This window comes from Cyprinus carpio, chromosome A23, assembly GCF_018340385.1.
Source record: "Cyprinus carpio isolate SPL01 chromosome A23, ASM1834038v1, whole genome shotgun sequence".
NCBI classification, from domain to species: Eukaryota; Metazoa; Chordata; class Actinopteri; order Cypriniformes; family Cyprinidae; genus Cyprinus; species Cyprinus carpio.
This window is the reverse complement of record NC_056594.1, coordinates 6256536-6276549: the sequence shown is the minus strand read 5'-3', so window position 1 is coordinate 6276549 and position 20014 is coordinate 6256536. Positions and strand designations below refer to the sequence as shown.

Genomic DNA, 20014 nt, shown 5'->3' with positions numbered 1-20014 from the left:
AGTACACATGAGTGCAATTCTTAACATACATAAATGTTATCTGTCATGCACATGGAAATCCTATCACAGCAATTTCTATAAAAGGATTTAAAAACTCGTAAGAAGTAAACATGAGAGACTGGAAAAGTAGTGGAAATTCTTTTCGAAAAAAACAAAACAAAACTGTAATTTAATAAAATTAAAGGTATAAAAACAGAATGAAGGCCTGGAGGTATGAGAAATTTGACTCATAAATAGTATTTACAATATAAATAATTTAATAAAAACAAATAACTTTGTATAATAATGTATAATAATGTATAATATAATAATAATTTTGTATAAGTCCTGTTATGCATTAATGGTTTCGTGCAACTTCAATTCCAATCGGTTTTTACAAGGACTTTTATTATAGTTTTCACCGGAAGGACTTTTGTATCCGAACATCCGTCTTCCGGTCAGGGACAACATGGTTGTAGAGGTGTAGCTGCGTCCATCTGCCTGCTTATTCGATTCTATAGAAAAATCGTTGTGTGTATTTGACAGCTATATTTACATCGTATAATATATTTATCAAGCAATCCAGCGGGCAAGATGAATATACGCAACGCGCGGGTGAGTAAGTGAGCGGTGTAGTCTTCAGACAGAGGCTGTGTCTCAAATCACATTTTGGGCATCACAGACGCGTTCCGGACGATGAGGCACTGAGTCTATTCAGTATTGTCTTTTTTTTAAATTATATCTACGTTTTGCTTTTTCACGAGTCGTGCACGCTTCGCAGTTTAATAGTTTTAAAGTGACCGTGTTCTGCACCTTTATCTCATTTTCTGCCTTTTCTCTGTGATACTCTTACGTCAGTCAAGCACCAAAACAGTCATAATTTAGTTATACACGACCATTTCCCAGCTCCTCTCCGAATGTTAGGGTTAATGTATTTTATGTGCATGATTTAGCAGTACTGCAGGTGGCAGATAGCCTCAGTGCTTCTCTCTTTTCATGTGTCCAGCCGGAGGATCTGATGAACATGCAGCACTGCAACCTGCTGTGTCTTCCAGAGAACTACCAGATGAAGTACTACTTCTACCACGGCCTGTCCTGGCCACAGGTCTGGGACCGACGCTCATCTGTGTACAGACACAACACACTGAACTGCTTTACTCAACAGCCCTGTTTGTTTTCCAGCTGTCTTACATCGCAGAGGATGAGAATGGGAAGATAGTGGGATATGTTTTGGCTAAAATGTAAGTTTTGTTGTTCTTTATTGCTTTCGTGTGTGAGATGTGCATGGTTGTTATGCCCCAAGTTGTTAAGTTACAGGGATACTCAAACCAATAGTTCACTCACCCCATGTCATCCAAGATGTTCGTGTCTTTCTGTCTTCAGTCACAAAGAAATGAAGGTTTTTGAGGAAAACATTCCAGGATTTTTCAACAGGTTGAAGGTCCAAACTGCAGTTTCAGTGCAGCTTCAAAGGCCTCTACACGATCCCAGCTGAGGAAATCTTTAAAAAATAAAAATTTATATACTTTTCAACCACGAATGCTCATTTTGCACTACCTCATGTGTTACGTAATCACGTTGGAAAGGTCATGCGCGGTCAGCTCTTTGTCTGTGTACTGCGGTTCAGAAAGGTAGTCTCCTCCAACTTCAAAATCATCCGACAAAATTGTTTGAGCTTTTTTTTGTCAATGGCATTTGACTTTCTCCGCATGTTTGCTTTGTAAACACTGGGCCTTTTTAACGTGATTGCATAATGCATGAAGTCAAGCTTGTGCAAGACGAGCATTTTATAGTTAAAAAGTATATAAATTGTAATTATTTTTTGAATAATTTTGAATCTAGATAAGACCTTTATTCCTCGGCTGGGATTGTGTAGAGCTCTTTGAAGCTGCACTGTATTTATTGCACAAATATTTATAATTAATGTAATAATCTATTAATTGTTTATTCAATAATAAATGTTAGTTAAATTCAATCTGTTTTATTTTATGTAAATTGCATATTTAATATTTTACAGGGAGGAGGATCCTGACGATGTGCCTCATGGACACATTACGTCACTGGTTAGTGTTTTTACTCTGAAAACATTCGCTGTTCTTTCTCGTCATTTGTGCTGATGTCGTCTTTCATCCGGTCTGCATGTGTATGAATAAATGCACTGCTGTGTGTTAATACAGGCAGTTAAACGCTCTCACAGGCGTCTCGGACTGGCTCAGAAACTGATGGATCAAGCCAGCAGAGCCATGATTGAGAACTTCAATGCCAAATATGTCTCTTTACATGTCAGGAAGAGGTAGGATATGCACTCTATGTCATTATATCAGGCCTGAGAGATTTTCCTGACTGTGTTTCTGTTTGTATTTCAGTAACCGGGCCGCTCTTCACTTGTACTCAAACACACTTAAGTTTCAGTGAGTGTCACTACTTTTTTCCCGTTTCTATTATGTTTGTATTGTGAATGAATGTGGGCTGTCAGTTGATTAAAACTAAATGAATTAATTACATATTGGATTTCTTAAACTGCTAGATGAAGTGTAACACGAAGGAGTCTTCCACAAGATGTGAGATGTTAGTGTTTTTAAGTTGTAAATCATTTAAACAGCGCTGAGGGATGAAGAAGGCATTCTGTGTTAATGACCCTTCAGAAGTAGTTCAGCTTCAGAAACATCAGTATGATTACATGCATGATTAACTGTTAGTTTTAATATAATTGTATTAGCTGAGTGTTAAATTGACAGCACTAGAATAAACCTATTTTCAAGACTGTCTGAGAAAACAGCTCCGTTTTAGCCACCATTTATAACTGCATGAATATTTTTCTGTATGTAGTGATACTGCATTGTATCATAGTCAAACCAGATGTTTTCATGGTGCTGTGTTGCAGAATTAGTGAAGTGGAGCCCAAATATTATGCTGATGGAGAAGATGCTTATGCCATGAAGAGGAATCTCACACAGATGGCAGATGAGGTAAGTGGGGTTGCAATTATATTTACATTTACATTTAGTCATTTAGTCATTTAGTCATTTAGTCATTTAGCAGACGCTTTTATCCAAAGCGACTTACAAATGAGGACAATGGAAGCAATCAAAATCAACAAAAGAGCAATGATATACAAGTGCTATAACAAGTCACAGTTAACTTAACGCAGTACACGTAGCAAGGGCTTTTAAATAATATAATACATAAGAAGAAAACAGATAGAATAGAAAAAGAATAGAGCAAGCTAGTGTTAGAGGTCTTTTTTTATAATTGTATAATAAATGAAAATAAAATAGAATGCAAAAAGATTAGAAAGATAGTTAGATTTTTTTTTTTTTTTAAGAATAGAGTTAGAATAGTGAGTGCTAAAGTTAGAGGGTCAAATAAAGATTATATATACCTACGCATTATAAATGCAGCTTCAAATATATATTTTTTACCCTATCCCCCTGAATTAAAATGAATAAACAAATTTCCCAAATTATAACCTGAACCTCTGCACCAGGGTTGGTCAACAACGTTGGTCCTGGAGAGCCAAGGTCCTGCAGAGTTTTGCTCCAACCTTGATGAAAACTCAGCTGCCTGTAGCTTTCTGGTAACCCTTAGACCTTGATCAGCTGCTTCAGGTGTGCTTGATTAGGATCGGAGGCGAACTCTGCAGGACTGTGGCTCTCCAAGACCAATGCTGGCCACCCCTGCTCTACACCCACTGAACATTTGTGGAAGAATAACACAGGCAAAATCTTTTTTTAATCTGGGAAACAAACCACGCTAATTGGCCTCCTCCTGGATTTTCCCAACTGTTTGATTAGGACTCTTAACAGTAGTCATGATGGCTGTTGTGTTTGTGTTGAACTCAGAAGGAGGCTTGTGCCAACTTGGAGTTTTGAGCCAACTGGTTTTTGAATGCCTAATCAAAAAATATATATTTTTATCTTTGATCATTACTGCCCAATTATTGTAGGTGAAAAGTGTTTACAGATATCACACATTCACACGTCTAAATTTGGTCAGTGCAATTGAGTCGCACCTTCCATAGAGTTTAAATAAAAAAATTAGAGAGGGTTACACTGGATTCACCTTCAAAAATTAAAAAGCTACTTGTAAGTTTTTTTTTTTTTTTTTTTTTTGATCCATTTTCCATATTCTCCATATTCATTGACACCAATTAGCAAGTGTACTTGCTCCAAAAAAAAAAAAAAAACACATTTAACACATTACACTTACCGGTTTGCTTCCTTAGTCAGTGGCAAACACTGGTAGAGACATTTTTACTTTCATAAAAAGAATCACCACTACACAAAACACTAAGATTTCCTGATGTGCAGTTGCAGAAACCAGGTGTTCGTCTGTGGGGCTCAGAGGCGCCTCCATCTCAGGACACGTCTGTTACTGGCCTGGTGGAGAAGCTGACAGTGCAGGATGGAGAGAAGGAGGGAGATGGAGACAGTGGAGGAGAGAGTAAAGAAATGAGTGAAGTCAGCGAGGCCACGGAAAGCACAGACGTCAAAGACTCCTCGTCAGACTCTTAACTCACATCTCCGTGTGTTCACAGCCATCATATAGGTTTCAAATCAGTTTATAGTGTTTATATGCTCTGATGCTTTTATTTTCAGAATACAGGAAAGTGTGCTTCTAAAAGCGGATCACAGCTATGAAATTATTTGTGAGGAGATTTGTCAATAAAATTGGAGAGTAAATATCATTTGTGGTGGTGTCATTATCCTGGCAAAAATAAATAAACTTTTTTTTATTATTGAGAAAGTTATGGCTAATAGTTTGTTAGTTCAAAACTTGTCTTTTTTAAATAAGATTATTTTATTTTTTTAAGAAAATGAAAGTTTTATAAGTATAAATATAAGTAAACTGATACATTTTTAAGAAATTTCGCTAGATAAGACCCTTATTCCTCGGCTGAGATCATGCAGAGCCCTTTGAAGCTTCACTGAAACTGCAGTTTGGTCCTTCAACCCACAGAGCACCAATAAAGTCTTTTATATGGAGAAAAATCCTGGAATATTTACCTCAGAAATCTTCATTTCTTTGTGATTGAAGAAAGAAAGTTATGAACATCTTGGATTTTATTTTTATTCTGAAGTGAACTATTCCTTTAAAGAAGATATGTTGGAAACCCAAGCTATTTGTTTACCAACATTTTTCAAAATATCTTATTTTATGTTATACAGAAAAAAAATCATACAGGTTTGGTCATGAGGGTAAGTAAATGATGACAGAGTTCTCATAACTAACTCTTTAATTATCCCAAGAGGTTATTTTGTAAAAATTTATAATTAATTGTAATATTCATAATAATTATGACAAAATAATACATTTTATTTAACTATAATAAGTTTTATTTTATGCAATAAACTAAGAACAAACCATTTTACTCCTGCAATCTGAGGAACTAGTAATTCGACAAAAAGTATATAGTGCAGGATGAGTCACAAATATTTTTCCTCTGAAAAAGAATGTTTAAATATCTGTAAAAAATACTTTATTTAGCGTTTAGGATTATGCTAGCATAGAGATGACCTTAATGCGAACACAGGAACTAAAAGTCACAAAAAACTTATTCTGATATTGCTCTGATATATTCCACTTCATCTTTATCACTGTTCCCAACGACTAAAAAATACTAAAAACACGCCTTGATATAAATGCAGGGGGTGCTTACTATGTGTGATATAGTGAGTGCCGTGGGTGGTTAATAATGTTACTCACTCAGGGTCAGTTATATCTACCTTACGTCTTGTTCATGTCTAAAATACATGCATGGAAATACTTTTTAATACAATGAGATTTCACTGTGGTCCAGTAGAGAGCAGTAATGTTATATGCTTTTATTGCAATTCTACTTTGCATAATCACGTTAGTATTCAACTTTCTCAGGTTAGGACCCTAGGTGGATATAGATTTTGAGTTACTTTATTGTTTAAAACTCAGTGTGCATTTTAAGCCTGGCCTGTAACGTGTTTAGTGGGCCTATTTCACTAATGTGTTATTGTACATTGCTATGAAGATTAAATTGCAAAGCCATTAAAAAATCATTACTGATTTTCAGAGTAGAATATATATAACGTTTTAATTTTACTCAGTATATTTGAATGTGTGAGGGACAATGACACATACAGCTAAACTTTAGCTTCTTACTGTAGCTTTGGTTAAAGGCAGATTGTATTTTAGTTTGAGAGCAGACATTAATTGGCTGACCCTTGTGTAGGAAGGAGAATGCAACTGCGAACATAATTATTGGGGAAAAAAAGGTTTCTGCATGAATTACATAATTATCTTAATAACTAGAAAAACATAATTAAGTAAAGGTCCAGAGTGACATTTACGCTATCAAGTTTATTAACACTATAAATACATGAACACAAATTCAGACAAACAAAAGAATACATTTTTCATGTGCACTATGTGTAGCCATTCACAGAGATTCACACCATTTAGTGAAGTGGTTAATATGAATAGATGTACATGTTGAAATTTACAGTTCAGGACCCCATCAAAGTGCACCGTGTTGTGGCTTATTGTTATTTGTTCTACGGGGCCATTTAATGCTTGAATCTGATTGGCTGACGAACGTTCTGAGGTGTGCAATTATTTTCTGGGAAACGCACGGCGAACGCAGCTCTCTTGACCGCATTACAGTTCCATATCACTTCGCATAGTAAACTGTAATAACAGAAATTACAGGACTAACAAAAACAACAACATGACAGACGATTTTCCGAAAGTAAGTACACATGACATTTCTCACTAGCGAGGTAATAACAGCGCTGTTTAGAGACGCTGCTGCAGAACACTGTTAAGGGATGCACAGAGGTAGCCTAATTCACACAAGCTCTCTCTCTCTTTCTCTTTCTCTTTCTCTTTCTCTTTCTCTTTCTCTGTGTGTCTCTGTCTCTCTCACTCTCTTTCTAATAACTTCATTAATAACTGCATTAGAATGCTATCAACGGCTCAAGCCTCCTTTACCAGCTTTAAAATGACATTTTGGAACCAGCAAAAGAGGCGTTGGATGAGAAGTAGAAGAAATAATCATACTCACAATAGCGATTTAAGTACAAAAACCAGATGAATCCCTTTAAATATATCATCTGATCGATGTCTGTAGGTGTGTTAACTGTAGTATAAGCAGAATAATTGACTCCGGGCCGTTGAATTATTAGAAAAATAATGCACACCTGAGGTGTAATGGCCAATCCGCTTCACGTCGTGGCCACATCACCACCTCAGTTGTGCATTATTTTTCTAATAATACAATGGCCCGTCGTCAATTATTCCTTACATAACTGTTCACTTGTCCAAGGGAGTGCAACTCTCTCCAACCCCCTGGGTCAAATCATATCAGTACAGTACACTCTACTTTCTTAATTAATTGAGGAGCACCATGGAATTGTTTGGCCACATGAACCACACTCTCTCCATGACAAGATCTGAAGTTGGCCCTGTCCCTCTGTGCGGTCTCTTTATGAAGTCATGTGTGTGGCTCAGAAGAGACTGGTTTCACTTGACTCCAGGATTTTTGGAAGAGGTACCTGTGGATGTGAAAAAGAGGTATAAGCTCCTTTGAAATGATATTAACAAATTATATCAACACTTTGCTCTTGGACTCATTGGATCATTACAATGATTACAAAAATGGCATTACAAAAATTCAAGTCAACAACATACATAAAAAAGTGAAAAGACACACCTTTTTTAAAAAACCACACAGTATCAGTCCATATCATACATGTGTGGAATGTGTTACACAATGAAGTTTAATACTTTGGGATAGCGATAAAAAAAAGAGCAATAGTGATGCTTACCATTGCAAACACCAAACTGTTTGACATTGTAAAGAGTTTGAATAAAAATTCTTCATCTTTAAAAATAAGAACTTGCCAACACATTTTCACATTTGCACACATTTCAGATTTTGATGTAATTCAAGAATAGCTCATTGAAATTCACTGTTACAATTACACTTATTGTCACCCCGGTGATAATGTGAATGTATTGTTTATAAATATGCATGATCACTGACTAACAATAGACTATAATTTATATGCAAACTTTTACACATAACTACATCATACTTTTATAAAAAAAAAAAAAAAAAAAAAAGTCTAACATGTCCAATTGAGTTGCTCATACCAGCACCATTATTTAAATTCTTGGGGGCCAGGGAATTAATTTTAATGGTCCACCCTATGCACAATGAGTAATCTATGCAAGTATCATAAAGCAGTGGTTCTCGACTGGTGCATTGTTACCCAAAAAAGTGTTTAAAAGTGGTAAAAAAGTTTTTTGCAAGTCTGTTCTGATAGCATCACAGACAGGTGGGGAAAAGCGATGCTAAATGCAAACTAGCATAGTTAGCATGGCAAAACGAATAGACTTACCAGATTTTAAAGAATAAATACTTTTCATATGTTTTGTTGTTGATGTCAAAGTGCAGGTAATCAAACTAACTAATATCTTAGCAGAATCTTAATAACAGTTTCATTTTATAGAAGCTTATCAAATGCAAAAACTACACAAGATAAACGAAAATTCCGACAAAAGATGGCTACAAATATTTGAAACCATTCACTTATGAATGCTACTTTATCAGGCATTATAGGAAAAGATTAAATAAAAATGACATCAAAACTTTTCTGAAGATAGTTGGTTCCCTTCAAAGATACATTCATTTAAAATCACCCATGCCGCATTTTGACTTTGAAACATGCAGAGCTCATGTTTATTCAACGAAGTCAAAGCATTTTGTAAAATCTATTTTTGGCGGTCAGTGTTGATATTGTGGCGGGCCACCACGAATAAACCAATGTATGGGAAACACTGGTGTTATTAATTTTGTTGTTGTTGTGGTACTTCGTAGTTGTTCTTCAAACTGTCCTGCAAATTTTATTTTATTTCCATTTCTGGGAAATGGAAATAAAACACCTGGCCTGTTATTTTTCAAGTGATCCTGAAGACCTTGATTAGCTGCTTCAGCTGTGTTTGATTAAACACCACAGAATAATGGGTCCCCAGGAGCAGGGCTGAAGACCTATGACCTACATAGTTCATGGTAATGTTAATACATTTTATTTTTTGAGTTTTAAAGACTTTTGCACTGTGTTGGCTTTCCACTGAAGCAAAACCACTTGTGAACCACTGCCATGGAGGACCCATTTTTGTAAGTCCCAAAAAAACATTCCAAGTTGTCCCTCCCCGACAATGGCCCTCACTCAAGCTGAGATCACACTATGCACTCAGCTACTTAATTGCTAATTCAAGAGACTTCAACATTACATACCGCTTTGAGATAGGCCACATTGCTCTGTCGAATCTCGCTGAGCAACTGATCCCGAGGTGTTAGCTCAACTTTAGGGGGTTGTCGTCTTCTAGGAACCGGCTTTAGAGTCTTTATCATATCTTTCAGGTTGGCTCTCTCATCTGCAGGTCCTTCTCTTGCCATGCTTCTTTGTTTAGGAACACTCCTCAGCTGAACATTATCTCTTCCCTCTTTCCTTTCATACCTTATGTTCAATTCCAGAAGCGGATCCCTTCGTTTCGGAGTCTTTTTTAGATGTACTTCTTCTAAGAGATTTCCTTTGTCTGAACTAGGAGGATGCTGTTTTGGGGCAGGATATTGAGCCTTGCGGAGCTGATGAGGAGGACTTGGTTGTGGTGAAGGTTCAGGAGAATCTTCAGGAATCTCCTCAACCCCATTATGAGAACCCTGCAACAGGGACAATGGTATGTAGTCACCTAGCATTTCCAACATGCCAGGGGGCAAGTCCAGAGAGTTCTTGTACATCTCCATGACCTTTCTCTGCTCTTTCATCTGTTGGAGCTTCTGCTCCTCCATTCTCTGCTGCCGCTGACGGTCCAAATTCCTGGTGAGGAGATTGGTGACCACCATCCGAGGCCCAGGGACTTCAAAGTGGTAGCCCATCTTCAGAAGGGTGTTGTTAGCCTTGAGGAGACGAGACACTTCCATTTCTGCATGATGTCCTAGCATGTGCCTTTGGTTGTGGAAGCGGAGCTCAGTGAGTGTCTCATTAAACTGCAGGCAGCGTATTATTGCAACAATACCTTTTCCTGTGATGAAATTGGATTCAATATTTAGCGTGGTGATGCTTCTGTTCTCTCTGAGCATGTTAGCCAGAGCGAATGCCACGTTTTCGTCTGCACCAGTGTTTGCGATGCTAAAGGTTTTAACATGTCTGTTCTTCTTGAGTGCATCAACATAATCAAGGAGCATTTCTTTGGGAATGTTTTCTATGTTGTTAAGATTTACATCTGTGACAGAGGGGCTGTTGTTGCGGATCTTATCCAAAGTTGTCTCCAAATTGGTTTCATTCCCAGAAGGTCTTGCAGTCTTTTTAACTAAAGTGCTTCCACCTAGTGCAAATTTTGGGATCTTCAGCTTTGATATGACCCTTTCCTCTTTCTCGGGAACCCAGTTCTCATATGATGAGGGAGCATGCTCAGACTGAGTGGAATCTGCTTTCGTCTCCTCATTCGCTTTAGATTCTGTCTCATTAAATCCTGATTGTTCAGTCTTTGTTTCAACTTGTGTATCTGCAATTTCTGGAGGAGGCTGTAAACCATCTTCTGAGGTCACTACTGGGCCAGTTGCATCAGGTTCTGTCTTGACAGGCTGAACTTCTTCAACCTCCATTATCACTTCTTCAATCACTTCATCAACAACAACATCTCCCTCTCCTCCTTCAACCTCCTCTATGATCTCCTCATAGACATATTCCACCTCTTCAACTTTATCTTCTTTTTTTGCTTCAAGCTCCTCTTGGGCTTTCTTCTGATGATGACAAATGGACAAAGGGTCAAATCCGAAGTGTTGAACAACTTTTATAATTACAAATTACAAACATATAATCTTGAAAAACTTGCTTAAAGCCTAAAAATAGAATGTCTTATTTGAAACGCTGCATGACAGCACAGTTGCTGTTTCAAGGCGTTTGTTGTTGTAGTGTTATTGGCCTCCTAGTTGCAGTAGTTATGCATAGTCAAATTTGATGATTAATAATCAGAGCTCCAAGCACTTTAGCAAACAGTTTAGGAGACATGTAGTACACTGAATGTAAATAATGCAGACAATAACTAGTCTTACCTGACTGGGTAATAGAGTTGTGGGAACTCTCTCCTCCTCCAGCATACGTTTGGACTCTTTCTCCCAGTACAGATATTCCACCAGCGATCTGTGATCAAATGATCCAGTGGGTGGTTTGTCAGTTTGGTCTCTCTGTCTCATTCCCACTGGCACTCTCTCATCAGGAGCGATTTCTTCCATCTCATTATGGAGCTGCTTGAGCTCCTCTGCTGAGAGGCCTGCCAGAATCTCATCCTCATCGATCTCCTCTTCTGACTGGGGCTCGCTGCACTCTGAAATAAAAAATAGTTCATAGCTTATAGTTAAACAAATTATTTATTATTATTAACAAATGTGAGTACATTGCGTTAAACCAATGAAAGTCAGGTATCAGGCACAAATAGCTTCTTGTGTATGCTGTCAAATAGAGTCATTTCTGTGCCACTGGTATTAACAAAACAGGTTTCCTGAACACCCCCCTGCCTGATATTATTTAGACAAACAAGGGAATAAAAAATACACAAACTGGACAAATTTTGTCGGAAACTTAGTTAGAATTATCCCTATAAGTATAACATAAGAAATCATGTTGTACTGAAGGTCAGGACAGCTGATATGTCCAGTAAAAAAAATAAATATGAATGCAAGTGTGATATTTCTTAAATATATTTAACAGTTCCATCGTTTACTACAGTATGATACAACCACCAGTTTTAGCACTGGTCTACTGGGAGCTAGTTAGAGATAGAGTAGGCTGAGTGTTTTTTCAGCACCTCAGAGCCTTTTACAAAGATTCCCTATGTTCTGAGGATTAATGACAACAAACAGTTTAATATATTAACAACCAAGGTGAGAGAATGTAATACCTCGGACTGTCGTCTTTTGAGAAGCGTCTCTCTGTCTCATTCCCACCGGCACTCTCTCGTCAGGAGCGATGTCGTCCATCTCACTCTGGAGCTGTTTGAGCTCCTCCGCCGACAGGCCTGCCAGAATCTCATCCTCATCGATCTCCTCCGCGTATGATTCCTGATCAGTGTGGTTAGACATGTCCAGTTTTGTGTTTTCAAGAATTCAACTACAGCCACTGGTTTCAAAGTGCAATGAGTATCACTCCGGACAGGCAGCACAACTCAAGGCCTTACCCCACATGTACGATCGAAAATAACCTCCATTCAACAGAGGGGCGGTATTTATGGAACAAGTAGGGAGATATGGACAGACTTTTTTCAGCAGCTTGAGTCAGCTGGTCCGTCACCTGTATTTCAACATGACAGACTTGAGCGAGAGAGAGAGAGAGAGAGCAAGAGAGAGAGAGAGAGAGAGAGAGAGAGCTTGGTGGAGAAAAACAGCAGCAGGTGGGCATGCCAGTCAAGTGGCCCCAGTGGCTCAGACCCCAACGACTTCGGCTACAAACATTTTTATCTCTAATTACAAGATGACCACAAGAAAAGAGGACCTCAGCTGGGTGGTTCCATGGCCAGTAAAACAGACCTGTTCCGTCTGTTTAATAGCTATGTGCCGTCAGTGCTAGAAATATATGGCTATTTGAAACCGCTCTGACCCCTAATCCTCCACAGTTATGTGAGGACAGAAATAAAATCTGATGTGTAACACCACAGGTGGGGAAGCTGGGCGATCAGGAAAAGCAGGCTGATGTAGGATGGAAAGACTCCACAAACATTAGTGCTGTTTAGTGTTGGAGGAAAAATTCTTGAGCATGTGTAGTTTGTCTGAAATGTTTGTAAAGCTAAAATGTCTTTCATATTGAGAGAGAAAATGTCAAACATAAAAATAAGTGTGAGCTGTCAGTCACCTTATCCATTAATTTTGTAATATTAAACCAGTAGAATAAACTATGTTATAGTGTTACATATTATAATAATCTTGGTGATCCCTTAAAGGGGTCATCGGATGCAAAATTCACTTTTGTTGTTGTTTGAACATAAATGTGTGTTGGAAGTGTGTGTAAACATCCTTCCTATAATGATAAAAATCACCCAAGTGCTTTTTTTTAAAAAACCCTATTTTAAAATCCCCTTTCTCAAATCAAGCTGTTCTGAGATTCCTGTCAGAATTACGTAGTTCTGCACAGGCCCCTCCCACGATAGTTGATTGACAAGGCTGTCTTACCTTAGACCTGCCCTGTCTATAAAAATAAAAATTTGTCTCAACAGGTAAAAGTAGGCTAATTTCAATAAAAGGTCCAACATATTAGGAATGCCTTTTTTTTTTTACATTTTTATTTTTAAACTATTCAATATATATATATATATATATATATATATATATATATATATATACTAAATATTTTTTATATTCAGATCATTTTAATTATTGTTTGCTATAAAGATGAAGAGACGTTAAACCAGTATAACAAAAAATGTTTCTGGAAAAATAACCTTCCTTAGCTTTAATGTGTTATGTTAGATCAATAATTTCTAACACGCAGGGATGTTGTCTTATTTAAAGATAAAGATAAATTTTTGTTTCTAACTGGTAAGAAATTTGCTTAAGATTTGCTTAAATTATTAAAAGGTTGTATCTGTGCCTACTAACAGGGTTGGGGTGTAACGGGATACATGTAACGGCGTTACGTAATCAGGATACAAAAATCTAGTAACTGTAATCGGTTACGGTTACATAAAAAACTAAGTATTCAGATTGCAGTAGCTTTGTAAAAAGTGGAAATACTATCAGGATTACATTTGTTTCATTTAAATGAGTATTTTGACATAGCTATATGTTTAGCGCTGCATAGTTCCTGGTTCTGTTGACACGTTGACTCACGTGAGCCACCTGCTGGTGCGTGCGCAAATAACACCCATCTACAACTATTCTCCTCAAACGTGGGATGACTGTGACTCTGCTACAGTAAATTAATTACGATGCTTCTTGCTGTGAAAAACGTTTTCATGCCTGGAAATTTCACAGTTGTTTTGTTTACAAAGAGGATAAAGGAAATAACATAGTTGTACACTGTAAGCTATGCATGAAGATCTTGCTCTAACAAAGGCAACTCAACCGACTTGAACGATTGCAGGTACGAGTACGACTAGCATGGAAATCATCATATTAGCTAAAAGTGTTTAGTGTTTGTTAGTGATTTTAAAAGTCCAAGGTGTGCATGACTGCAGTTGTAAGTTTTCTAGCGGAAAATGAGCCTGAAAATGTAGAATTAACACGAGAGTCCCCATACCTCTAATCAGTCAATGTATATATAAGAAAGATCCTAGTATTTTACATGCATTTCGACATGTAGCCTTATATTAAAACAGACTAATATGTATAAGGTGTAAAAATTTTAATGTTGTGTATAAACTATATTTATTTTTACTTGTACATGTTTAAGAAATAAAAAAAAGATAATAATAAAAAACTGTAATACTAAACTGTATAGCAACTAGATTTCTGCATAGCCTTTTATATAAATATACGGCCTATAATATTTAGATGGTGAAACGACACGATTTTTAAGTTTCAAATAGTTTTTACTATAGTTTGTATTCGTTTTAATTTTAAAGTCATAGTTAAATAAAAGTACTTAGATATTGCTTTTTTGACTTATTACATATGTAACTTGAAATAATCCAAAATTAATCGGATTACATTACTTTTATATTGTGGTATTTGGATTACATTACTGAAAACTTTTTTTTATGAAGTAATTTGTAACTGTAACGGAATACATTTTAAAAGTAACCCTCCCAACCCTGCCTACTAAGTCATATCATACTGATTCATTGTCATCAATGAATATATTTCACCAAATGGGACCATCAATCCTTACATTGACTGATAACGTAGTTTGCTATTTTCTACTTAGTCTTAAGTCAAGTTAGAGAATTCAAATTTTTATGTAAGTAAGGAACTATACATCTGATTAGCTGTAATAATACTAAAGGAAACAGATTAGCTGAAATTATTTATTTCTGGCCACAAAGATCATTATAAGATGATGTGATGATATATTAATTTATCCTTTTATTTTTACACACGTTAATTGAAAAATCAAGATTAATCTCAGGGAAAAAAAAATTCTAATGGCATGCATGGGCAAAACCTACATGTGCATGCACACATAAACACATAACCACACACGGGGGCAATTATAGTACATTTGTAGGTCAAGTACATAGAGGCACATATCTGTTTTAATATTTACCTGTTGAAGTTACCTAATTGCAAATCACTGGGAAGTATCAACAAGTGCATTTAAAAATATTCCCATCATGAAATCTAGCCCACATTTACTTGGGTAAATGAATTAGATTGAAATGATGTGATCCAGTTTGTCTTTTAAATTCCAACAGATTTTATTTCAATTAAAGGTAAAGAACACACAATAAATTAAACAGGAAAAAGCTAAATGTCCAATTATTTGGAGGAATTTGGATAGCAGTTGTGCCTGGCGCTTGGGCCAATGACATTTGAGGTCTAAAGTTCTCATTGCAAAGCATACATTTCCCATGTTTCCACATGATAGTGGCCAGCCTTCAAACTTCAGATGCAGAGTCATGGCATACAGTAGAGCACATCCATTAAAACTTGAGCATGTTTCCAAGGGCAACAGAATTAAAGCTGCGATTCTTCTTTAAAATGTACTTTCAAGTGGCCCTTCATAACATAACACTATAATCTTTGCTTTCTCAAAGTAGAGGGGGAAAAAAATGAAATCAACCAAGCAAATCACTGTTTGATCAAAGCTTCGCACCTGTACACCAAATCGAAACAAAAGCACTAAATGTATACTAAAAGTATACCAGATTATTATTTTTTGGTATAATATTCATTACTTAGTGTACGTTAGTAATATAAAAGTGTGTGCTGTATATATCTTTGTCAACACTTAGTAAGTTAAGCTCTCAGAAGGTTCGTCCTTCAAAAACAAAATAGAATATAATAAGGAAAAAATGTTCTCAAATATCACCCAGAAATGCATGGAACTGGCACAATATAATTACTTCTGAAAGCCACATGGCTTGCTGTCCATAGAAAGGCAAGATTGGAAAGTTTTACACTGTTTTTCAAGAAAGGAAATGAAAAATGAAACAGATAATAAAGCTTAGCCTCCAGCACTTAATAATAATAACAATAATTATAATCATAATAACAATAAGAATTACAACATCAACAGTAACCATAATAATCAAAATTTGTTAATCATAAGTAAAGCATAATATAGCGTTTATTCCCATTGTCAAAGATTCTGGCACAGATTGTTAAAACAATAAGTAAAAAGACATTCATGAACCCGGTCCTTCACGCACTCGTACACACACACACACACACACACACTGAGTCAAACAGAATGGTAAGGATGTGTAAAATGTTTAGACAATCTCTCCCTCAAAAAAACACAAACTAAATAAATAAACATTTAAACCCAATAAATGAACAGCAATTTCACTTTACAGCACACATCAGTCCCCATGGTCTCATTACAAAGTGTTTTTGTTTCGTCATCTTAAATGGACTGATAACAAAAGAAAGCTGTGGTTCACTGATTAAGAAATTGATGCATATTTCTGAATATTCCCAAAGTTAGAGCAATAAATATTTAGTGGGAAGGCATGTTATCTCCCTGTCACATCACACGGCTTTAAGATTTCAGAGGCAGACTCGGTACAGTACAATGGCAAGGCTGTGAGCAAATGCGAAGTACGTCGAATGTAAAAAGAGGGTCGAGAGGAGAGAGTCTGAATCGTTTTAGTAAAGGCTTCTGAATGATGTTAGCTTGAGTTAACCCCCCCACACACCCCAACACACACACACCAAACCTACAAAATACACACATTTGCATACAGGTTTTGTTAATGTATTATTTTTTTTTTTTTTATAGAAACACCACACTGGAAACCCACTGTATAAAACCATACCTATCCCTGACTGTGTCCACTATGGAATGCAAATAATGAGGAAATATTACAGTCTTTACAAGTAATATTTCCATAAATCTACTCGTATATCTCCTCCAATCTCTCTCCTTTGCCATTGCTGAAGACAAGTTTTATCTCCCATAATAGAGAGAATAAAGATTGTTGAGAACTAGAAAGATTCGTTTCTGCATAGTGTTCACCCATCTTCCCCTTTACCATTCTTTGTTGAAAACACAAAATCAACATCTCTCTTATATGTGTCTATATACATGATTTTTCCGCTCTATATAAATGTTCAGGAATGAAAATTGCAACAAAATAAAACATTACAAGGCATACATTATAATTAGCACTCCTAGCACAAATGTTCATATATAACAGTCATAAGGACATACTGTGTATCCTTAAAGGTAGGTGCGGTCACCATATTCATCTATGTAAATTGGAATAAAAATGTAAACCACAGAAACAGGGAATCGATAGGACTCTAGTCAATGTTTAAAGTGCAAGTCTGTTGCAGTTTATCTTCGCAGAAAACAACAATGTGCCAACAAAACTCGTGCAAGTCTTCTGACGTGAACTGCTGCGCAATAGATTAGCCAGTGCCCCCTGGTGGAAACTGACCATATGGCAAGAGCACATCTTTCGTACACTTTGTCTGTCTGACCCATCAAAGCATGGTACTGATTTGGACAGTCTCCCGAGACAATGCAATCTCTTTTGTCTGAAGAAATAGCAAACACATACACAGAAACCCGTTTGGTCCTCAAGGAAGAAAGGAGACAAACTGAAGCCTGGGTCAGAAGCACATGGAGTCGGGGGCGAGAGGACTCTCCACTGTCTCTCCTTTGGCAGCCCTGTGGGCATCTGAAGGATCTCTCTGAATCCGGCTCCTCCCTTATGCTGAGATCCGATTGCCCTGCCTTAAGCATATCTCCTTATAGGAACAGGTGGTCAACCTTGGAATAGCATCCAGGCATTGGATTAGGAGATCCAACTGAAGTCTTTCTCGCTTCCCGTCCTGGCATCACCTTCCAGAGCTGAGTCACTTTCCTCTTTGCCATCGTCTATTACTCTGTCGTCTCGCTGTGACATCCCTGAGCCAGCCCGCCATTTCCCATTCTCCTCCTCTCCTTCACCTTCTCCCATCAGCTCCGCTTCCACCATCAACTCCTCTTCCCCATCTCCATCGGCGGTGTCATCGGGGAAACGGTGGTCACCGGAATACAAGAGTTCCTCTTCTGGCGAGCCGTCCTCACCATTCTGGTCCAGCAGGGCAGCCATGCCTCGACCCGAGCAGTCTGCGCAGACGCCGTGACGCCGAGAGCCGTGCTTGATGCCCACGCTGGCGGCCGACATGAAGACACGACTGCATACTTTACACACGTACTTCTTGTCCTTACTGTGCACCTGAGAAAGAGTGACAGTGCCTTGTTAAGAGACAGCACTTCTTTTTCTTTTCAAAAAACATCTGTGGCAGTACCTTCATAATATTGTGTTACATTTATCACAGCTAGAATCTACATGAGGCTTACAGTGACCTTGTGTACGCCTGGAATAAAGACATGTCTAGGGTGATCTGTGGCTGGCTGCATACAAGTTAGTCCTCTCCTTTATTCTTCAACACTGGTTATTACTAAGTTAGTTACACAGAAAGGTACATTAGTCTAATTTGAAATAAAAATGTAAAAAAATAATAAATAAAAGACTTCGCTAACTGCTAGTTGCTCAAACTAGTTTCTTAAACAGTCTTAACAGTGGTTGTAAAAACATGTAAGCGGGGTCTGATGGGATTTTTTGAGTTCGAAAAACACTCAAATTATATTTGTAGATAGTCAAATCCATGCAGCTACATCAGATATATATTGTATGTAATAATCAATCCTCACCCATCCCGGAAATCACATACAATAAAGCATGCACTCCGTTAATAGTTTTTTTTTTTTTTGATTTTTGCTCAACATATGCTGCAGCAACAGCAATATGATAAAAGGCCCAAATGTTCAATAAATAGTTTGATTTATTAACAGTAATTCTTTTGCAAAATCATACAGTTCACTTGTGGGGAATGACTGATATACAGTAATTCATTAGGCTATTTACAGTTGCCTAGCAACATTAGCAACTTACCACATTAATGTAGAAAGTACATTTCATCTGCAATTTATCTGCACTTTATAATGGCTTTGAACACATTCACTTTAATGTGTTTGAAAAACACTTATGCAAAATGCTTTACGTTGGATTCAAAGTATGCATTTTATCATTACAAGGATTCCTTTGAGATTCAAATCCAAGACCTCGACATTACTATAATGGCATGCTCTTGTGTTGTATATTTTATTAGCATTACATGTATGCATAAACTGTAAAAGCATAAACTGTGCATCCGCAATCGCTGCTGGATTCACAAGGGAAGAGAAGCATTCAGCCAATTACAGTCTCTTGTGCAGACCTTTGAATTTTTCACCAAATTATAACGAAGCGGTGACAACATGTGGCGGTGTAGCTAGCATATCGGTTGTGATCCATCATGGTGTGGATCATGAATTAAGCAATGTTTAGGTGTTAAACGTTTCAGCGCTAAGCAGAAGCAGTGCTGTCTGTTATCATGTCACACTATTACAGGCCCTTTGATATGCTCAAAACCAGAGCTAATTTCTGTGGCACGTCTCTTAGCCACACAGAGACCAAGAACATGCGCCAAAGCATGTTTATGTGTGCTTCCCTTGAGAAAATACAGTAAATACAGGCTTTAAGAAAGAAAAAAAGGAGAGGAGGTGTTAAAAAACTGCTGGCAATAAGGGCAGAGAAAACTGAGATAAGAGGGGTTTATGGGATATGGCAGAATGCTGTATTTAATAGGGGCCCACTAGAGACTTGAATGTCTCCCACACAAACATCTTTACGAAAACCACATATGCTGTACAGTCCTTAATAAAAACTGAAAAGACATTTCAAAAGTATCAGATTTGAAATTTGAAATATTTCACAAGATATTTCAATTAAATATTTTTTTATTTCATTTTATTTAATTATAAACATCCAGATGTAATTTCACAATGTTATCTCAACCACTCTTAAA

At 37.1% G+C, this 20014-nt stretch overlaps 3 protein-coding genes across 5 annotated transcripts in view; 1 reads left to right on the top strand and 2 right to left on the bottom strand.

Annotated features, from left to right (window-relative positions):
- Positions 1-405: 405 nt before the first annotated feature.
- Positions 406-4666, top strand: LOC109093231 (N-alpha-acetyltransferase 10-like). Of its 2 annotated transcripts, XM_042712768.1 has the most exons (9): positions 406-594; positions 986-1084; positions 1162-1220; positions 1363-1413; positions 1997-2042; positions 2157-2272; positions 2346-2390; positions 2864-2948; positions 4290-4666. In XM_042712768.1, exons 1-9 carry the CDS (start codon positions 574-576, stop codon positions 4491-4493), a joined length of 726 nt encoding a protein of 241 aa, XP_042568702.1. In that variant the 5' UTR covers positions 406-573; the 3' UTR covers positions 4494-4666. The 2 variants fall into 2 exon arrangements, with proteins under 2 accessions (XP_042568702.1, XP_042568703.1); XM_042712769.1 differs by lacking the exon at positions 1363-1413 and having other exon boundaries at positions 407-594.
- Positions 4667-7044: 2378 nt separating this feature from the next.
- On the bottom strand, positions 7045-12321 carry LOC109060109 (leiomodin-3-like). Of its 2 annotated transcripts, none has more exons than XM_019077256.2 (4): positions 11920-12321; positions 11075-11346; positions 9254-10759; positions 7045-7505 (listed from the first exon to the last, which is right to left on the bottom strand). In XM_019077256.2, the coding sequence occupies exons 1-4, from the start codon at positions 12098-12100 to the stop codon at positions 7458-7460; spliced, it is 2007 nt and encodes a 668-aa protein (XP_018932801.2). In that variant the 5' UTR covers positions 12101-12321; the 3' UTR covers positions 7045-7457. The 2 variants fall into 2 exon arrangements, with proteins under 2 accessions (XP_018932801.2, XP_018932799.2); XM_019077254.2 differs by having other exon boundaries at positions 7049-7505; positions 9254-10762; positions 11920-12309.
- Positions 12322-15331: 3010 nt separating this feature from the next.
- Positions 15332-20014, bottom strand: part of LOC109060110 (zinc finger and BTB domain-containing protein 46-like) — a 71683-nt gene continuing 67000 nt past the window's right edge. The window contains exon 5 of the mRNA XM_042712766.1: positions 15332-18339. Within this exon, the coding sequence (XP_042568700.1) occupies positions 17914-18339 (426 nt within the window). The 3' untranslated portion in view covers positions 15332-17913. The remainder of the gene's footprint in view (positions 18340-20014) is intronic.